This window comes from Rhipicephalus sanguineus, chromosome 1 (genome assembly GCF_013339695.2).
Source record: "Rhipicephalus sanguineus isolate Rsan-2018 chromosome 1, BIME_Rsan_1.4, whole genome shotgun sequence".
Lineage (NCBI taxonomy): Eukaryota > Metazoa > Arthropoda > Arachnida > Ixodida > Ixodidae > Rhipicephalus > Rhipicephalus sanguineus.
The window spans coordinates 58,545,727-58,562,563 of NC_051176.1; the positions used below are offsets into that span (position 1 = coordinate 58,545,727).

The window sequence follows — 16,837 nt, forward strand, 5'->3', positions numbered from 1 at the left end:
AGGGCGGTGGCCATACTACTACCTCAAAGCTTAACAAAGAGTGTTTAACAATAGTGATACAACATATCGGAGCGTCTTAAGCAAAGGCTTCTTTGTAAACCTGTGTCACGATGCAATAAAACTGCAATAAATGGTCAGAATGCAATAAATCTTTACTACCACCTCAAAGCATAACAAACAGTGTTTACTAAAAAGCAGCGATACAAAATATCTGAAAAGCATAGAAATGCGTTAGCCTGACGAAGGGAACGCCACCAGCATCGCTGTTTCATCGGTGTCCGCGAAGCAGAGCTATCTGAATTTTTCCATTTCCGGCAGCCCGGATAGTGTCAAATAGTTCTTGTAACATTACATCGTTTCTCGCTCAGCCTTTGAACGAACACGCCGTTTTGCTAACTGCTTTTGGGCGTCTACACGGTATCGAGCAAACAACGTTTCTATTACAGTCTGTAAATCCTTTTAGGTGTTAACAATTACGACAGTCATCTCTCTCTTGTGACGGAAAAGACCATCTGGCAGTGTTTTAGCAAACACTGCACGGCCAAAAAAAAGAGAAAAACATCCGTTCCGGAATTTTTTTCGATACCCTATGGGATTGTACCCCTTGACACGCAACGTCCACATATGTGGACACAACTTGTTTTTGCCAGTTCTTTGGACTAGTGGCCAAGACAGAGCAGGATACATTGCGCATAAGATGAATTGAACCTTATGAACCTCAATGTGCTTCGTATGACTGCAGCCGACCTCTTCGGTGAAGGCACTACGATGTGTGACGGCTCGGTCGACGTGCAGCGTTCCAAGACCAAAGTCGAAAGGAATGTTTTATTGCGATAACAATTATGTGCGCACTCTCGACGGGTTTTCGCCGTCGCCGTCGCCTTCATGTCCCATATAAAGTCCAAATTGATAACATTCTCCCGCGCATCGTACGTTCTGCCCACGTGTAATAGCGCGCGAGCGGGGGCGACGAACGCGGCCTAAGCAGAGATCAAACGAGCCGGCTCATCTCCGTCGCTCGGAGGGCGCATGCGATAACATCACCCCGCTAGGGAGGCCTGCTATCGAAGCAGAGAGCAAACGCCCCGCCCGTCTTTAACGAGCATGAAAAGACAAGGTCGCTCGAGCAGCAACTCTGAACTTTGATTTTAAAGGGGCACTAAAGAGAAACAATGAATCGGTTTAGTTCGATAAATTGTGCTCTGAGAACTGTAATGTCATTAATTTCACCACCATAGGTTTATTAATAGAGGAGAAAATCAAGTTCAAAGTTTCATTTTTAAATTTCGCGCCGAAATCTCCCCGCGTGACGTCACGGATTTCAAAGTGTATTTATCGTATTTTGGCGCCATTGGCTCAACAAAATTACCCCAAACTTGGTATGTTAAGTCTATGGCCCCCTCAGAGGATAATGTACTTCATTTTTACCGATTGGGAACTACGTAGTCTCTAGTAGGCGCCGTCAAAACATGTGACGTCACTACGAATGGTGCGGAAACTTCAAGGTGGCGTCGCCACCCACATTTTGTTTTTGCGCGTTTTCTCGCTTACTAAGCGTCTTCTCGCCGCAAGCGTGGCGTTTTTGGTATCGTGAAAGAGTGCTTCACTAATATGAGAAAAATCGTTTTGCTCTTTAGTGTCCCTTTAAGGCCGCGGCCGCCATGGCTGGCGCACGCGCTCTCTCGCTATCTCGGCAGCCATCAGCTGGAGGCTCGTATATCCTCCTACGTGCTGCGCTCTCAACGCGAAGAGACTGTGCGGAAAGGGACCTGGAGCGGCCGTATTCTCTTACACCAGCGTTTTGTAGTGTTGCGTGAGATCGGATCCAAAAGAGTTAGCTGCCAGCCTCACTTCGTATAAGACTACAATTTGTTGCTATCGCATTCATTGCATCGCCTTGGCGGTGAAACTGTGACTTTTTCTTTGTTCTAAATGAACACAACCAAAAACTAATTGCATATGCATTTTGAGCCTACGATTTAATTCTTTTTATGTGAAAATGGAATATGACTGGCCGCAGAATAATTATATATGCAAATACATGCTAATTAGAATTAATTGCTGAAATTCCTACAAACAGCACAATACTTCGTTTTATTTCTCGGAATGTAGTGTCAGTGCCTTAGCATTATGCTGTGCGAGTGCGACATGTTTACAGACGGTCGATCTTAATTCACGCCTGGCGTTTGCATATTCAAGGCATAACCGCAACCTTGATGGGCTATAGACCCTTTTCATAAATACGCCACCTGACGGTGGGCTTTTCGTCAGTTTCGCTTCGCAAAGGAGCGTGGGATAGCCAGCGCCATCGTGAGGGCATGGAAAGCGAGCCGCCAAATACGTGAGTGCTGTGATGTTTGTGTTGGCGGCTAGTTCTCCGTGTCATCCGCTGAAATCTCACCGTTTGCGTGCTTGACCGAGCTCTTAGTACTCTCCGTTGGTCTTTCTGAGGTGCTTTCGATGCACAATGAGCAACATTTTGTACCCTTCAACGGGTTGGACAAGCAGTTTGGATCGACTGCCGCGGTTGCGGTACCGTGACTACAGCCAACTCGCGTGCGCGCCCGGACCGGGAAAAAAGGGCTCGCTGAAGCTACAAACTTCTCACCGAAGGAAAGGAAGAACGTCACTGTCGCGGAACTATGCGACCGCAACCGGTGAAAATCCTGTCTGCCAACCACACCACGCAACTACTTTCCGGACGCCACGCGTTGGGTATATTTGTATGCAGTGGCGTAACCAGGGGGGGGGGGGGGAGGCACCAGGCCCGTGCGCCCCCCCCCCCAGAATTTTTTTTTTGCATGGCACAGAGCACAAAATGACACTCGACCACACCTGCCTGCCCGGCCCCCACTTCAGATCAAGGTTGTGGTGCCCCCCCCCCCTGAAAAAATTTCTGCCTACGCCCCTGTTTGTATTTACTAAAAAGTGTTGACACGTGGCTTACGATAAGCGAGTACTGTCGCTACTAAATGAACGGTACGCAACTTCATTTTTTATTTTTCTGGCTGGCCTTACGAACCCTCGCAGTATTTCTGCACAAACAATCTATCGCAATTCACCGCATGCAGGCACTCGGGAGAATACTATTCATTGGTAAAAGCAAGGCTACACATGGCGCTGTGAAATAAGCACGTCCGTTTCTGTCGCGCGTTTACAAAACGGCGCCCTTCCGCACGTCCGTTTTACATCACATACTGAGAGAGAGCACGTGCGTTCGTTGTTCAAGTTTTATCGCGTACCTTATCGCTGTTCTCGTCGCGATATCCTCGATGTTGGCACATGGGAACGCAGCACGTCTGCACCATTGCAGCGCGCCGTCTCTACGAAAAACGTTGATGACAGTTCAGGATTCGGCGGTGCTGAAATGTCGCGCACTGGCACGTTGCCGAAGCCTGCGTCGTCTGCTGCGGTGCCCTCACAATGGCGGCAGACTGTAGTTTTCGTGCGCGGCGCTAGGGGCGCCCTTTTTCGAAAAGGGTCTATAGTAGTGATCCTGCTTTCACTCGATATGAGCCTGTATGTGCAGGGGTGGTCCACTATCCCATGTATCCCTATGGCAGCATGGCGTGGGAACTTTTGACCATCCCTGTAACTCGTGCTTAATGAATCCGCTACCGATGTCCACAGACGCCACCAGCGTCAACAAGGTGGTAGCCCTAACAGCACGCACTATGGAACTCCTATATGTACAGGAAATTACTGAGACAAGATTGGATCTCTGGGTGTCTTACAAGTTTTGAATTCGAAATGAAGCATTGCCTTATCGCCTCTTTGTTCAGAGCTCCAGCAGAGATGCGTCGTCCATCTACTGACAAGTATATAGAAAACCAGAATCCCAATTCCCAAACGGGCTACTTCATTAGTCATTTCCATAAAGTCGCGCTGCAAATGTTAATCACGAAATGAGAGATGCAGCAGTACTGGTCAGTGATAGTTCTTGTGCAACAAGTAGGTAAGTAAGTAAAGTAAGTTAATGAGCGAGTGAGTAAATAAGCAAGTAAGTGATTAATTAAGCTGGAGAGTAAGTTAGTGAGTTAGTGAGTAATTAAGTAAGTTAATGAGTGAGTAAGTCAAGTAAGTGTGAATAATTAAGTTGGAGAGTGAGTAAGTTCATGAGTAAGTAATTAAGTTAGTGAGCGAGTGAGTAAGTTAGTGAGTTAGTAAACGAGCAATTAAGTAAGTGAGTGAGTGAGTGAGTGAGTGAGTGAGTGAGTGAGTGAGTGAGTTGGTAAGTAAGTTAGTAAGTAAGTTAATGAGTGAGTGAGTAAGTTAGTGAGCAAGCAAGTGAGTGAGTGAGTGAGGAGTAAGTTGGTGAGTAAGTTAGCGAATAATTAAGTTAGAGAGTAAATAAGTAAGTTAGATACTGAGTTAATGAGTAAGTTAGTGAGTGAGTGGGTGAGTAAGTCAGTGAGTTAGTAAGTGAGTAATTAAGTAAGTTAGCGAGTAAGTAAGTTAATTAGTGAGTGAGTTAGTGAGTAAGTAAGTTAGCGAGTAAGTTAGTGAGGAAGTAAGTTAGTAAGTTGATGGATAAGTGAGTGAGTGAGTCAGGGAGTGAGTGAGTGTGTAAGTTAGTGAATAATTAAGTTTGAGAGTAAGTTAATGAGTAAATAAGTTATAGAGTGAGTTAGTGAGTGAGTAAGTGAGTGAGTGAGTGAGTGAGTGAGTGAGTGAGTGAGTGAGTGAGTGAGTGAGTGAGTGAGTTAGCAAGTAAGTTAATGAGTGAGTGAGCAAGTAAGTTAGAGAGTAAGTTAGTGAGGGAATAAGTAAATTAGTAAGTTAGTGGGAAAGTAAATGATTGAGGGAGCGAGGGAGGGAGGGAGGGAGGGAGGGAGTTAGTAAAGGAAGGAAGTAAGTTAGTGAGTAAGTAAGTTAGAGAGTGAGTTAGCGAGTGAGTGAGTTAGTTAGTCTTAAGTAAGTTAGTGAGTTATTAAGTGAGTGAGTTAGTAAGTTAATGAGTGTGTGAGTAAGTTAGTAAGTTAGTGAGTTAGCAAGTAAGTTAATGAGTGAGTGAGCAAGTAAGTTAGGGAGTAAGTTAGTGAGGGAATAAGTAAATTAGTAAGTTAGTGGGAAAGTAAATGATTGAGGGAGCGAGGGAGGGAGGGAGGGAGGGAGTTAGTAAAGGAAGGAAGTAAGTTAGTGAGTAAGTAAGTTAGAGAGTGAGTTAGCGAGTGAGTGAGTTAGTTAGTCTTAAGTAAGTTAGTGAGTTATTAAGTGAGTGAGTTAGTAAGTTAATGAGTGTGTGAGTAAGTTAGTAAGTTAGTGGGTAAGTAAGTGAGTGAGTGAGTAGGTTTGCGAGTAAGGAATTTAGTGAGTGAGTAAGTAAGTTAGTGGGCAAGTTAGTGGGTAAATTAGTAAGTTAGTGCGTGAGTAAGTATGTATATTAGTGAGTGAGTATGCTTTTGTAATACGTTTGACTTAATATGAAAATGCCGACGCCCCAGATAGACCAAATAGGTGTAAAACTATTGTTGAGTAAGCGTATCTCACTAGTTTTGTAACCGTTCTCACAAAGAAGTCACTGCCTTGATAGTCAAGTTACTAACTGTGTATTAATACTTCCCTGTGGATAGTAACTGTAAGTAGTAAGTGTCGTAGTAGTACGGTTACTAACTTGGCAATTACTACCTGCAGTTACTACACATGGTGTGAATGTCGTGACAAACATTTACGACCTTAAAGTTAGCAAATACGGTTCTACAATAGAACCCACTTGTAACAATACTGGTTTTAACAATGACAAGCTGCTGCACCGTCAACTTTTTTGTGTTTTCAATGGTGAAATAATCCGCTTACTACAATGCACCCATGACGCATTATCGGTTGTAACAATGAAGTCTAGCTGCTCGGTGTCCGTGCCGAAAGGTAATGGAATACAATATCCTTGAAAAGAACGAAGAAAACGTGAAATTCGAGCCGCTGCACCACCGCACGCCATCCCAACGGGTGCTCATACAATAGGTCCGTAGCGGATTCCAAAAGCTGACTCTGGAATCCCCTATGGCCGTAAACGGATCGACTCACGAAAGCGCTGGTGCGAGCCTGCGAGTTGATCGACGTGGAAGTGGTGGTGGGTTCACTTAATACCGTTCCGGACCTGCAGTTTGAGCAGAAAAGCTGTAAAATGGGATGCCGAAAAGTTTCAGTGTCAGGAATTTCCCACGTACTTATACACTCACTCTATGGGGCATGTGGCGGGGCCCCGAAAGCGTCCGAATTTTCAGGCCCTTCGGGAAAATCGGCACTTGACCGCATTCTTTTGTGTCGTCCTTATTATCAACGTGCTTTCATATCCTATCTGATGCTGCAGTTTTTTCACAACAGCCTGCCATTCCCTTATTTGGCGTCCCCCCCCCCCCCCCCATGCGACTCCCTTACAGCAATTATTGCTTACGACAATGGTATGTTGTGGCGCTTAAATATTGTTATAAGTGGGTTCGACTGTACAGGGGCGATGGAAAGAAACGCGAACAGCGCGGCGCGCTGTTTTCATCGCGCTCTGACCTTGGCGGCAACAAAAATATGCTAGAGTGATCCTTGATTGTATCGTCGGGTACTCTAGCGGTTTTTTATTGCCGTCCAGGCTATAACCGCTTGAAAAGAAATGCGGAACAGCAGAGCGTGCAGGTGCCGCACTGTTCTCGCTTCTTTGCATCGCGATAGCACATTTTTAAGATTATGGAGTTTAAAGTGCATATCTTCATCCCGCTTCTTGCGCGCCCTGTATTTTCGCACGCAGGTCACTTCAGCCAGATGGTGTGGCGCAGCAGCACCACGTTCGGCGTAGGCAAGGCCCGTACGCGCTCGGGCAAGATCATCGTGGTGGCCATGTACAAGCCGGCCGGCAACGTGCTGGGCGAGTTCCACCACAATGTGCTGCCACAGCCGCACACCGACGAGGACGACGGGAGCGTGTCGCCGCAGCTGAGTGACGTCGCGGCCGCAGCGTCCGCCGTCGTCGCCGCCGCCGCTTCTCCGTCGTCTTCGTCTTCTCTGTCGTCTGCCTGACGCTACTTTTCAGGGAGGAACCCTCGCCGGCGGCTACCGCGATTTCTCATCCGCGGTCTCGGGACTTCAACTGATCAACTATGAGACCACACACGCCTACGAAGAAAAAAAAAGACACAAGAATGACTAGACGCAATTACACATCAAAAAATATATATATATATATATATATATATATATATATATATATATATATATATATATATATATATATATATATATATATTGAGGGAGAGAGTACTCGTTTAGGGGAGTTGATGTAGCATTCCAGAGCTTCTGTGCGTTATGTGCAGAAACTGTAGAAGACGAAAGCCAGAGGGTGTCTTTCTACCCTCTGGTTTTCATCTTCTATACATAATACGCGAAAACGTCTTCACACACACGTACTATATATATATATATATGTATGAATATATATGCGTGTGCGTATGTGTATGGTACAGTACAATAGGGTACATAAAGGAGTGATTGAGTTATTACAAGGCCTACCCTCGACAATACCCTTGCGCAAGTACGCGCCATTATTTAAACCGACCAGCAGAAACAACTACAGAACTACGCCGCTACTGCGCGAACAGTATCGTACTCTGCCGAATATCGCTTTCAAGGTTTCGGCCGAACGACTGGAGCGCCGTCGCTCGTCTGATATAGCTATATACCTCGAAGGACAAGTGTGTACGCCATATGCAAAGGCATTGTCCTCGACACACATTATCTAGCATCGTCCGCGCCATTCGCAACGCTGTAACGGAAAAATCGTGAGCGGGTGAGGTGCAAGGTGACTGACGCGCCCGCCACATCAAAAACGCATTTCCTCGCTTCCACGTGGCCGCCGCGCGTCCGGTGAGCATGACGTGCGTATTTTAAGCGCCCGTTGCCTGAGCACTGCGTGTCCGTGACGCATGCATGCCGGGCACTTTAATTCCGCCCGCTTTACCGGCGATGTTGTGACGTCGCTATACCAATACCTACTTAAACCGCTGTCCACTTGCCCGACTCAGCGAAACAGGTTTGGTTTATGAGGTTTAACGTCCCAGAGCGACTCGGGTATGAGAGACGCCGTATTGGAAGGCACTAGATAATTTCGACCTCCTGGGGTTCCTTAACGTGCACTGACATCGCGCAGTATACACAGGCCTCTAGCATTTCACCTCCTTCGAAATGCGACCGTCGCGGCCGGGATCGAACCCACGTATTTCCGGTCAGCAGCCGGGCACTGTAACCCCTGAACCACCGCGGCGGCTGGGCTCATAGAAACAGAAAGCAGTGCGTGTTTTGTTACGAGTAATTCCTACTCACATTACCATACCTTTTTTTTCTCTCTCTCTCTTTTCGTCATGTCTCATTATGTGTTCCGCGGCGAAAATGTTGTACCAACGTAATGTGCTCGCTTGCGCGGTCTGAGCCGCAGTTGGCTGCGAAGCACCAACGGCAATGGGTCTGGCAGGGGAAGAAAACGCTTGTAAGAAAATGACGCGATACATAATATGCTGCGCCTGGATATGTAGCGCTGGGAAAGAACGTTTTACTCCTACATTAAAACTTTCTTTTACGTGTGTGGAGAAAAAAAGAACTTTTCTGTTCGTGGCTTTTCCATCACTTTATACTCACACACGAACACACAAGTTGTTTACGTTGTTGTTTAGACTGTTTCGTGGAGGGCGAAAACCTTGAGGTTTTCGCCCTCCACGAAACAGTCCAAACAACAACGTAAACAACTTGTGGGTGTATATAGCTCGCACAGGTGCAGACGAGCACGCTAGATGGATGCCCTGAGGGTTCCTTTTATAAAGGGGTGGGGACCTGCGAGCCACCCCCTAAGCTCTATTTTTAAATCTTCCCAATGCCTTGGCTGCCTGAAATAAATGTTAGCGACTACACAGAGGCCCGCCCCGTACGTACCTCATTTTAAGGAACACTGAAGTAAAGGAGCTAATTAATTTAGACTGAGAATTTATTGTATTAAAACTATGCGGTCGTTAAGTGACCATCATCGGCTAATTAATAGAAAAGCAAACGAATGCCGAAATTTCCCGTTTATGTTTCGCGCCAATATCTCTACGCATGACTGTTATACCATGACTTCGCGGATCATAGGCCATTTCTTTTTTTTTTCATACTTTCGTCATATTGGCTTAACAGAATTTCCTGACGCTTGGTGCGTCAACTCCCTGGCCCCCTGAGAGGAAAATTTACTTCGTTTTTAGTGACCAAGAACTACGCAAGCCCTAGTAGACAACGTCAAAGTCGATGACGTCACAACGGGTTGGTGCGGAAACACCAAGGTGTCCTCTCCACCAGCGCATACTTCTTGCTCGTTTTCACACTCATCAAGCGTCTTTTCGCGACAAGATTTATGCTTTGCGTATTGTGGAAGGGCAATTTACTAATACGAAAAAAAATATATTTTTACTCTTTAGTGTCCCGCTTTGATAAAAAAAAAAACTTTGCGTTCTTTCAGAACATAGAGTTTTTTTATCAAAGCGGGAGATACAGTGTTGCATGTTTAAGTGATGGATTACGTTTGAGTGCTCGACAGAGCCCTTTCTTCACACATACTCCTTTTCACTTCGGGTGAAGTGTCAAGAAAAATACTCGTGTAATGTGTCAAGAGTGGTTGTGTACTGATGTATGGATGCCCAAGCGCTGTCTTCATCGTTTTAGTCCATTCAACACCCTTCTTTCTTTCTCTCTCTCTCTCTTTCTTTTTTTGGTTTGTACGCTCAGGTGCTAAGGGTACTACTGCGCAGTGTACTACTCAGTAAAGCAGAGAAAGCGATAGAAAGAGCGTCAAAACGAGCATGTTTTTAGTGCCAATTGTCAGTCACAGAGAATAGGGATGCTGCGGTTATTATTTCGAAACTATGGCTCCTCATTTGTACGCTGGCGAGTATCGATCGCCATGCGTCCCAGTGATTGTTTAAATAAAGTGGACGAGTCGTAAGTTATCCAGCTTTCCATATTTAACGTCTATGCAATATCTCTTTTCACGTAACTCATGCCACAAAAAAAAAATTTCCACATAAAGGTAGACTATACAAGGCCATCTATACCTATAAAAACCTACAATAGGTCGATTAATTAGACCGTATACACGAAATTAGACGAGTTTTTTTCTCAACTTCATTTAATATAACAATAACATGACAGTACTCTGAGCCTCAAATACGGTGTTTTTCATGTTTCTGGAAACAAATAAATCCCTCTCGCTTCGTATTCACGAGCGAAGTAAACAATGGCGCATGCGGGCGAGAGTTTATTATAGTTCCTTAACGAGGCGAGCAATGCGCCCGCATCGCTCAGCTTCTACGCTCTCGAAATATAAGCTTCGTAAGTTTCTCGAATGAAGCAATTATCTGAACCGTAGCTTTCGTGGCCCAATTAAATACCGGACGCTCTTTAACTCTTACTTCAACGACACTTCTTGAATTTCACCTGGGGCCGACAACGCAATTCCAGCTTACAAGGCATATTTTGAATCGCGTATACATAAAGATACCACCTAGAGCACTTGACAAATTTCTCCACTCAGTTACGTCATTGAGGCATTCAAACTCGGTGGCATTTCTAATGTTATAGTAAGTCGGAAATGACTTTCATGTTACGTAGTTCATCGCTTCCTAAAGGCCCCAAGCCCTACACCATTTTATTTTATTTATTTTTTAAAATTTTTGCCGTGATGCCAGCTGTGTATTTTAGTGTACGCCGTTAGCAATGCGAAAGTTCTCAATGAGTGACGTGTGCCACTGCGTCTTTTTTTTATTTTTTTAACTTGTCTTACTAATTCCTATAGTAAAAATCGCCGAACTCTGGCCTCTGATTAAGTAGCCAGAGTGAGCGAACATCACTATGCGTCACAGAATAAGCGTCACACTTCTTGCATCAAAACTTCGTGCCATTCTTCCGAAAAGGAGGCCGATGGACTGGAAGTTTCCGTGGCGAGTTCCTGGTGAGAGTTGGCGATATGACAATATTTTTTTTTAATCAGAAAGACTGTATATTTACTCAAAGACAGTGAAATTATAATGAGTGAACATTTCATGATTCGTTAACAATTCACCTTCATTTGTCGAATCAGTTATGTATACACATGTCCGTATCGCTCATCTAGGCCTGTACTTTATAGGCGGAGTTGTGCTATCCGCCGCAGGAGGTCTGTTTTTGTAATACATTTTAAATAGCAAACAAATCATGCTGCTCGTGTTATATTGACGTCAGCGGATATGTTTCATCTGTCATGTCTTTACATAGCATCTAAATACCTTTGTGCCCTGTTTATAAGCTGCTATCTGCCTGTCTTATAACTGCGATGGAGCTCTCTATTGTGATCGCAATGCGAAAATAAATGCCTTAATCTTCTCAGGCAACAAACCAGCAGTATTGTACGTAATTCAGAGATTCAATAAAGCGCATCGAACACTTCGCACTTCTCTTCTTTATTCATTTCGCCATGGAAGCTAGAAGTCATCCATCGACCAAGTTATAAGGCTTGCTATGATTGCTTCTTCCTTCTCTACGAAGAAGAAGATGATGACGATGAAATAAAATTTTAATTCGCTGAGACAGTGTTCCGAGCTTGTAAGCCTTCGGGGTCACCCTAGGTGGGAGGGTCCCTCAGTCCAGGAATTCTCCGGCCGCGATCCCCTCCCGGGCCCTAGCGACGAATACTCGTTGGTCGTCTAGGTCCCGTGCGGAAATCTTGGCCTCCCACGTCTCGGCGTGGAGGTTATTGCGTGCGATCGTTGCGGGCTGGTTATCGGCATTTTGGTGGCGCCACGGGCACTCGAGTATGAGGTGTGCCAGTGTGTCGGGAACGTCGCATATCGGGCAGTGGTATGCGTGAAGCGTCGGGTAGATGCGATGTAGCAGGATACCGTGCGTGTGCGTGTTGCTTTGCAGTCTTCGGAATGCTGCGGTTTCTTCCTTAGTCAGCTTGGGGTGAGGTGGCGGGTACACCCTGCGAGCTAGGCGATGGTGTTGCAGTATGGCGTTATACGTCGGTGGTACGGTATCCACTTCTGCTGCGTTGCTGGCTAACCGCGGGTCGAGCGAGGCGGTGAGGGAGGCCCGGTTGACGTGACCGTGAACAATCCTTTTCCAAACACATCTCGAAGAGCCTCATAGCTTTCTTTAGCCTGAGCCTAAAAAAAGCATCTTAGGCTAGAATTATAATGAAGAAAAGAAAGTTAGCCAATCATGACGCCAGACCATACGATTTGTGATAGGCAGCTTGCAGTGGCGAAAACACAAACAAAAAGCTGTATGAATTTGGCCCCCTCCTCTCCCCCTCATGTTCACACACACACGCGCGCACGCACACACACGCACACATGACCTGGCGCTATAAAGAAAGCGGGCCATGCAGGCCAATGGCAAAGAGCATCAGTTTTGAGTGCACCTCCCATTTTTCTCCAGTGTTCCTGAATTTGTGACACTATAGCACCTACAGTCAGTAAATTGTGCTGCTTGCAACAGCGCTGTCAGAAGTACTCTTTTGTTCTGCCTTTGGCAAATATGCGTCTTCTCAGAAAGAAACCATCTTATAGTTGAAGTTCGGTGGGCGGGGTCGAACCAGTGAGCAGCGCCTTTCCGTGCATGCTAACAAAAGAGGGTAGCAGATGCGCAGCTCAAAGAAATGGAACCAGCTGTTTATGCGACCCACGCTTCACATCTTGCTCCACAGCTCCACCTCATCAGCTTGCAATATAGGTATACCGCAGTGTTTGCGGTAACGCGTTACAAGTAACGGCGTTACCGGTAACGCGTTACTTTTTTCTGTAACTTAGTAACGTACTCGTTACTATTTCGGAACTGTAACAGGTCACGTACTTACGTTACCATTTTTCAGTAACGCGAGATGTGGTGTTACTCGTTACTTTTTATTCCAATGATCTCAAGAACTTTACACAAATTTTTTTCGTCCCGTAGGAGCTACTTTCCCAGAGCTCTCCCCGATTTTATTTCGTCGCAGTGGCGGACTGCTGTCGGCCCGCCAACCGTTGACAAACCGACCACGCGCGGGGTCCTTTGTTGCGCGGGGAAGATTGCATTTGGGAGCAAATTTTCGAAATTACTTAAATGGATCTGTTAGTTTTGGCTATTGTGCTATCGAGGTTCAAGTTGTCGTTGATCGTCGATGAATCGAAGCAAAATGCGGTCCTCGTAACCGTCAAAAGCGAGCTGTCGAGATTTTCTTGGCTTGCGGGACTGAGATCAAGACTCGGGGTATAGCGGCCTCCCTTAGCTCAACGATGACTTCTTCCGGAAATGCATTCTCAATAACATCGCCAACTGTAGATGAACGACTGTCTGGGTACCTTTGGTGCATCATTACATCGTGCTGAGTGGGTTCAAGGAAACCCGGGGTCCAAACCCCCCCCCCCCCGAAAATTTTCAATTTTGCTTGCGTATATATACACGCACACATACAAACGCACGCACGAACATACATAAAGTATGGTTGAACCCCCCCCCCCCCCCCCCGAAAAATATTTCTGGCTACACCCCTGCCGCGCGTTCACCAGCTTTTTATGAAAGCGAATACAGGAGTATACCACAGAGGGTGTCCGTCGAGCGCCTATTTAGCGTAGGTGCGGACGTATTCACCAAGAAACGAGGCAAGCTATCCGATGACAGCTTTGACATGCAACTGCTTCTTACATTCAGAAAGTTGCAATTACATTAGGAATTTGTTCGTGCAATACTTTGACACTGCTTATGAACTTCGTTTCCAAAATTAGTTTTGCGCCTTGCTATGTGCAGCTGCGATTAGCTTTCTGGCTATTAAATTCCTGAGGAAGCGAGGCTGACCCTGAACAGCTTCAACTACACAGCCGCAATTTTTGCGGTAATTATACAGGTTAAATTGAAAAAAAAAAATTCCGCGCAAACACTTTTTGCCGGATTCATGCAATTTAAGCATTTTTTATCGCTACAAGCTTGCGTATTAATTTTATTAGTAGAAGCACGCCGTTATAATTACTGCTAGTTTGTTCAGTGATGTTTTTTTTTGTTGCGGAGAGCGTCGATGGTGACATCGATCGTCTTATATTTAATGTCACATTGAGAAAAATGGCCTTACCATGTGCCACAAGCCATCAAATACAACTGTACAAGCTACTTCAGGCCACTATATACAGTATTGCCAAGGAACAGCACATTTGTGCAAATTATTCTCGTTAAATCAGTACTTTGGGCTTTATAAAATTCTTATTGTGGGTTCCTGCAGCGAAGATGCAATGATTAAAACTTTTGATTATGGAGTAACGGCAGAAGTAACGTCAGTTACTTTTTTGGGGTAATGGTAACGGTAACGCGTTCCTTTTTTTTGTTAGCGTAACGAGTAACGCATTTAGTTACTTTTTTCGGTAACGCATACAACTGGTATAACGTAACGAAAAAAAATTACAGCATATCCACGGGTGAGTGATGAAGAGCTTGGGCGAAGCTCCTGAAGCAATCATGGTTACACCGTGAAATGTTCAGTGGTTTCGCCCAGCAGTAATCAAAGCGATAGTGTGTATGAAATTGTGTGATCGCTTCTCGTTGAGCCCGTTTCGCAGCGGCGTCCTTGGTGCGCACCGGCTCGGGATCCGCCTGGCGCCGCGCGCACTTGGCGGCGGCTTCGCGGGCGCGCACCGCCTCGAGATCCGCCTGGCGCCGCGCGCACTTGGCGGCGGCTTCGCGGGCGCGCACTAGAGTTACTGTATATGCTACCTTTAGGTAGCAGAGTTGCGCCAAGGTACGCCATCTTGGGCTCCGAAGTCTTGCGGGAAAGCCACTCACCACCCGCGTAGGAGCCGCGCTCGCGCGACAGAGTAACAGTGTTGATTTAAACAGATCTTCATGGAGCTTTTAGTGCACTCGTCACATTCCAAAACAGTGACCGCAAGCAAATATACAAAAAAAGTAGTAGTATTGCGTCGTGCGGGTATACATGCAAGAATCCTTTTCTGTTCACTTTTTTTAACGCATTCACCCTCCTCTAGGTGGCGCCACCGTCCCAGCTTGGGCACGTAAGCGCTATTCCGTTAAACTAAAACACGCTGTCCACAACGAACGTTTGCGGCACGGTAACGATGTTCCCTTAACCCCCCCTATCACGCTAACGCTAAACTAATAACTGTCTAATAACAACAGCGTCGATGTCAACCGCCGTTGAGCCGCCGGAATCTACGGAGTCGTCGGCGTCGCCTGGAAGTGTTGGCTTCTCCGCAGCGCAAATGAGCCACCTATGACCACGTGACGGCGCTCGGCGAATAGCATTGCTGGAATCATCGAAGGCAGAGCGAGCGGCATCCGGAAAACAGTGGCGCAACTCTGCTACCTAAAGGTAGCATATATAGTAACTCTAGCGCGCACCGCCTCGAGATCCGCCTGGCGCCGCGCGCACTTGGCGGCGGCTTCGCGGGCGCGCACCGCCTCGAGATCCGCCTGGCGCCGCGCTCGCTTGGCGGCAGCCTCTCGAGCTCGCACCTCGGGATCCTGCCGATGACCCCCGAGACGCAGTGGCCTTCAGGCACCCGGCGCTTCTCGTCGTCCATGGTCCACCAAGCAGCACGATCCGGCAAGCGCACTCCTCCACGTACGGCGACGATCAAGGAGAATGAGAGATAACGGGCGCAGCAGCCAATCTGAGAGCAGCGGCACCTATAACGCCATCTAGCGTGCATTCACCCAACCGCAATATTGCACACATCTCTATGGGACAGCGCCATCTAGTGTATCGTCACCCAACTGCAGTTTGCATGCATCTCTATGGGACAGCGCCATCTTTGAATGATACGAGAGACGCGACGGCGGGGGAACGCCGGACGGAGCGACGACCGACCACGTGATGCTATAAGGAGCTTCGCCCCTAAAATGGGAACCGTTGCGAAGCAATGCGACAGGATGTTGCGACTTCCGTGAGCTAAAGGAGGGGCCGCATCGAACAAATATCACGGAGGTGCACACCTGGCACATCGTCTCACTGCACAGCTTTAGCAGATGCATCATTTGCGGGGTGGTATTAAATTGAAAACCCCAGTTATAGGCGGGAGTATTCCTTCTGTTCCGTCATATAGCTTGTCTACCGGCTGGTCTCTTTCACGGTAACGTTCAGAAGGCCCGGGACAAGAAAAGGTTTAACGTGAATAGACCATGTCCATCTAAGTGCATGCACGCTGGGAGCTCTGCACAGGGATTTATTTATTTATTTATTTATTTATTTATTTATTTATTTATTTATTTATTTATTTATTTAAATACTCTCAATGCCATTTGCGGCGTTACAGCGAAGAGTGGTGTTACAAGTTAGAGATGGCAGTCTTGAATGATGCATGATCAGGGTTGCTGGCGATGGAGAGAGGGAAGATGGTTCCATTCATATGAAGTCTTCGGCATGTAGTAGTGGAAATACATGTCGGTATGGCAGAATGGCACGTCAACTTTGAAGTTAGGGTCGACGCTGGATGAAACGAAGGTCTGTGGTCACGAATACCATCGTACCAAAAATGATAAGATAAAGGAAGAAGGCCGACACCTAACGGGTGCCGCGGTGTTGCGTGACAACAGGTTCGCCAAGTGGAGCCCCGGGCGCCTTCATCCTCACATTCCGAGTGGCAGAGACCAGCGTCTTGGTCGTCATACCAGGCTCCCCGTGAATGCTTACTGGAGGCGAGAGGTGTTCGCCTGCCATCGCGCCTGGAAGAGCGGCCTCTAGAAAGGCCGCTCTTTCAGCTTTCGCTGTGGTGCCGCGTGTTCCGCGCAGGCCTGGCGATTATTTATCAGGACAGCGGTCACGCACATCAATAACGTGCTGCTTCTGAAATCGTGCTCACTCCCTTGG

The 16,837-nt window shown here is 46.7% G+C and overlaps 1 protein-coding gene across 1 annotated transcript in view; it reads left to right on the forward strand.

Annotated features, from left to right (window-relative positions):
* LOC119391747 (Golgi-associated plant pathogenesis-related protein 1-like) overlaps positions 1 to 7,134 on the forward strand; it is a 151,718-nt gene extending 144,584 nt beyond the window's left edge. Inside the window, exon 6 of the mRNA XM_037659403.2 lies at positions 6,740 to 7,134. Within this exon, the coding sequence (XP_037515331.1) occupies positions 6,740 to 7,008 (269 nt within the window). The 3' untranslated portion in view covers positions 7,009 to 7,134. The remainder of the gene's footprint in view (positions 1 to 6,739) is intronic.
* The last annotated feature ends 9,703 nt before the right edge of the window (positions 7,135 to 16,837 follow it).